Here is a 5,000-nt window from a genome sequence, read left to right as displayed (position 1 = left end):
GCCAGTCTCTAAGGCACTGTCCCGCTTGATAGGGCAATGTCTCTGTCCCTTGCCTCTGCCATTCATGGGCGAGTTATTATTATTATTATTATTATTATTATTATTATTATTATTATTATTATTACTTGCTAAACTAAAACCCTAGTTAGAAAAGCAAGATGTTATACGCCCAAGTGCCCTAACAGAGAAAATAGCCCAGTGAGGAAAGGAAATAAGGAAATAAATAAACTGCAAGAGAAGTAATTGACAATTAAAATAAAACATTTTAAGAATAGTAACAACATTAGAATAAATCTTCATATGTAAACTATAAAAATTTTACAAAAACAAAAGGAAAAGAAATAAGATAGAAGAGTGTACCCCAATGTACCCTAAAGCAAGGGAATTCCAACCCAAGACAGTGCAAGACAATGATACAGAGGCTATGGCATTCGTTAGCAGTTTCATAATTTTTGTCGCGTATTCTATAATTACAAAAAAAAAATCTGGCCGCTGACCAAAGCCAATATACAAAGTCCTTATTACATATCCTCCCGTTACAGAAAGATCTAGCACACTACTCTTAAAGACAGCTAAGAAAATTCCTGCATCAGTAAGAACTTTTGATTATCCGGCATATATGTATATATATCCAGCTGTTACCAAGTTGTGGAATGATCTTCCTAATCGGGTAGTTGAATCAGTAGAACTTCAAAAGTTCAAAGTTGGAGCAAATGCTTTTTTGTTGACCAGGCGGACATGAGTCTTTTTATAGTTTATTTATGACATATTTGTTTTTGATGTTGTTTATAGTTTATATGTGACATGTCTGTTTTGACGTTGTTACTTTTTTTAGAACGATTTATTGTTAATTTGTTCTCTTCATTTATTTATTTCCTTATTTCCTTTCCTCACTGGGCTATTTTTCCCTGTTGGAGCCCCTGGGCTTATAACATCTTGCTTTTCCAACTAGGGTTGTAGCTTGGATAGTAATAATAATGATAATAATAATAATATGACCTGACCATGACCTTACGGGCTGCTTGTCTGAGTAAGCGCCTTTAGTAACCAAAGATAAGCATAATGAAACAGCAACAAAACCATGGCAAGCTCGAATGCAAGCACCTGAGACTGCAGATGCTCCTCTAGACATGGGGAGGAAGAAGTGTCTCCAGGAAAAGACCTACGATGAATTCCTATTAATTCTAATAGTCAGGCTTTCTCCACCATGAGGCTCAATACTACAAAGTATTTTAGAAGTTTTATTCCAGCTGTGACCAAGTTGTGGAATGATCTTCCTAATCAAGTAGTTGAATCAGTAGAATTTCAAAAGTTCAAACTTGCAGAAAATGTTTTTATGTTGAACAGACTGACATAATTAGTTTTATATGAAATATCTGTTTTCATGTTGCTAGTATTTTTTAAATATTTTATTTCAATTGTTCCTTACTTCATGTATCGTTTGATATGACTTTATTTCCTTTCCTCACTGGGCTATTTTCCCTGTTGGAGCCCTTGGGCTTATAGCATCTTGCTTTTCCAACTAGGGTTGTAGCTTAGCTAATAATAATAATAATAATAATAATAATAATAATAATAATAATAGTAATAATAATAATAATAATAATCAAATAGAAATAGAAATAGAAATAATAATAATAATAATAATAATAATAATAATAATAATAATAATAATAATAATAATAATAATAATAATAATAATAACTTAGAAAAGGAAATTAAAACTTAAAAATCACAAACCATTCTGGAAATTATTATTATTATTATTATTATTATTATTATTATTATTATTATTATTATTATTATTATTACTAGCCAAGCTACAACCCTATTTGAAAAAGCAAGATGCTATAAGCCCAAGAGCTGCAACAGGGAAAAATAGCCCAGTGAGGAAAGGAAATAAGGAAATAAATAAACAAGGAGAAAAAATTAACTACAATTTATTCTAAAAACAGTAACAACATCAAAACAGATATGACATACATAAATTATAAAAAAAAGACTCATGTCAGCCTGTTCAACATAAAAACATTTGCTGCAAGTTTTAACTTTTGAAGTTCTACTGATTCAACTACCCGATTAGGAAGATCATTCCACAACTTGGTAACAGCTGGAATAAAACTTCTAGAATACTGTGTGTATTGAGCCTCACGATGGAGGAGGCCAGACTATTATGAATTAACTGCATATCTAGGGTTAAGAACAGGATGGAACTGTCCGGGAAGATCTGAATGTAAAGGATGGTCAGAATTATGAAAAATCTAATGCAACATACATAATGAACTAATTAAACGACGGTGCCAAAGATTAATATCTAGATCAGAAATAAAAAATTTAATAGACCGTAAGTTTCTGTCCAACACATTAAGATGAGAATCAGCAGCTGAAGACCAGACAGGAGAACAATAATCGAAACAAGGTAGAATGAAGGAATTAAAACACTTCTTCAGAATAGATTGATCACCAAAATTCCCAGAGATTTTCATTCTATTTTTGTTAGAAAAAAAAACCACACATAAGAGACCTTCCCCACCGTTGTCTGATGCGCCCTCTCCAATACCTTCTAGCAAACCTCTTCTCTCCATATCATCCTTCACCTTGTAGAACCACCCACATATAAAAGAAATAATATTTATACATTGGAGACTCCTGATAACAACAAAACAACGTTGAGACATAAAAAATCATTTAAAAATCCCAGCCGTCTATTTTCTCGCCAACCCCAAATCGCTCCTGATCCTACTAACCTGGACTATATCATGATGGGCTCGGCTCTCCGCTCTGACAATGGCTGCTTCCCCTGGTGTTTTAGCAACGCCAACCATGAAGACGACGCCTACTTTAACTTTACTGTCGTAATCACAAGCCTTGGCCCAGGTCTCTCTGGTAACCTTTCGTTTTTCTGTTTCGTTAACGGTCGTGTGGACGTAAGCAATGATTTGCAGGTCTGGATGACGAAAGCAGAAATCAGACTCTTCGATCGTGAATTTATTCGGCAGAAGAGGAGGTGGGTTTCGGATGGTCGTATTCTGTTGGAGACAGCAAAGTGTTCGCGAGTGATGAATGAGTCAGTTTCTGTGAGAAATGTCTATGCAAGAGTGGATTAATAGACATTATTATTATTATTATTATTATTATTATTATTATTATTATTATTATTATTATTATTTTTATTATTATTAAGCTACAACCATAGTTGGAAAAGCAAGATGCTATAAGCCCAAGTGCTCAAACAGAGAAAAATAGTCCAGTGCGAAAAGGAAATAAGGAAATAAATAAACTAAAAGAGAGGTGATTAACAACTAAATAAAACAGTAACAATAACATAAATTCATAAAACTATAAAATCTTCAAAAACAAGAGAAAAAGAAATAAGACAGAATAGTATGCCCGAGTGTACTCTCAAACAAGAGAACTCTAATACTAGACAGTGGAAGGCCATGGTACAGAAGCTATGGCACTACCCAAGACTAGAGAACAAAGGTTTATTTTGGATTGTCCTTCTCCTAGAAGAGCTGCTTACCATAACTGAAGAGTCTCTTTTACTCTTACCAAGAGGAAAGTAGCCACTGATCAACTACAGTGCAGTAGTTAACCCCTTGAACGAAGAATTGTTTGGTAATCTCAGTGTTGTCAGATGTATGAGGATACAGGATAATTTGTAAAGAATAGGCCAGACTATTCGGTGTACAGTATGTGTAGGCATGGGGAAAAATTAACCGTAACCAGAGAAGTATCCAATATACTACTGTCTGCCAAGTCAAATGACCCAATAACTCTCTAACGGTAGTTATTATAGTTTTTATATATTTTTTTCAATGTTGTTACTGTTCTTAAAATATTTTATTTCAATTGTTCATTACTTGTAGTTTATTTCCATATTTCCTTTCCTCACTGGTCTATTTTCCATGTTGGAACCCTTGGGCTTTTAGCATCCTGCTTTTCAAACTAGGGTTGTAACTTAAATAATAATAATAATAATAATAATAATAATAATAATAATAATAATAATAATAATAATAATAGTAATAATAATAATAATCCAATACTCTAATACGGTCTTCAGGAAATGAATAAAAAGGTCAAAGACTGAATCTTCAATCTGGTCTTGAGACGACTATATTTTTAGAATATGATTTTATATAAATAAATTAGCATTTTATTAATGTCTGTAAATTAGTGTACATTTAAAAACAAACTTCCATAGCCTTTTATATTGTATTAACTTTCATAGTTTTCCTAGAGCTACACATATAGAGTAATGCACTCGTTGCTCTGCAGGTTCTGTAAGCGCTACTTAAAAAAAAAAAAAAAAAAAAACACTTAAAACTAAATGCAGAAAATATCTCAGATTGTTTGAGCCGTTTTTTTTTTACAATAAGGTTAAGAATGCAGTTAACTTACTGTTAAAAGTAGAAAGTATCACTATGATATACTAGGTGATAATATTAACATAATACCATTTTTCCTTGTTGGAGCCCTTGAGCTTCTAGAATCTTGCTTTTCTAACTAGGGTTGTAGCTTGGTTGATAATAATAATAATAATAATAATAATAATAATAATAATAATAATAATAATAATAATAATAATAATAATAATAATAATAATAATATTTTACCAGCAACCTCTCATTGAATGTTCAGCCCTGCTTCAACCCATCTCAAACCAAACCTAATTTTAAGTTGAAAACCTTCCATTCATAGCCCTCATTACCTAATATTCGAACATGCAATCAAAAGCTAATTCAAAACTGTTCTAATATACACATGGCATTAATTTATCTAAATGATAACGCCCCTGAAACTTCTGGAATTACAGTTGCTGGGGAAAGTGTACCTTTAATAGTTGTATTTTTAAGTTATTTAAATTTTAGGATTTTTCTACTTTCCCGAAAGATTTTGTTAGATAAACTGGAAAATGTTAATCGTTGGAACTATGATAGGAGTTTTGATCTTCCAATAGATATTTTAATGTTGTTACTCTTCTTGAAATATTTTAT

The 5,000-nt window shown here is 31.9% G+C and overlaps 1 protein-coding gene across 3 annotated transcripts in view; it reads right to left on the bottom strand.

Moving 5' to 3' along the window:
• LOC137628982 (beta-1,3-galactosyltransferase 1-like) overlaps positions 1–5,000 on the bottom strand; it is a 39,442-nt gene that overhangs the window by 8,664 nt on the left and 25,778 nt on the right. For all 3 annotated transcript variants that reach the window (XM_068360235.1, XM_068360236.1, XM_068360237.1), the window contains exon 3: positions 2,748–3,029. In XM_068360235.1, the coding sequence (XP_068216336.1) occupies positions 2,748–3,029 (282 nt within the window). The remainder of the gene's footprint in view (positions 1–2,747; positions 3,030–5,000) is intronic.

Source organism: Palaemon carinicauda, chromosome 37 (genome assembly GCF_036898095.1).
Source record: "Palaemon carinicauda isolate YSFRI2023 chromosome 37, ASM3689809v2, whole genome shotgun sequence".
NCBI classification, from domain to species: Eukaryota; Metazoa; Arthropoda; class Malacostraca; order Decapoda; family Palaemonidae; genus Palaemon; species Palaemon carinicauda.
Note: the sequence above shows the minus strand (reverse complement) of the source record. Positions and strands in the feature narration are given on the sequence as shown.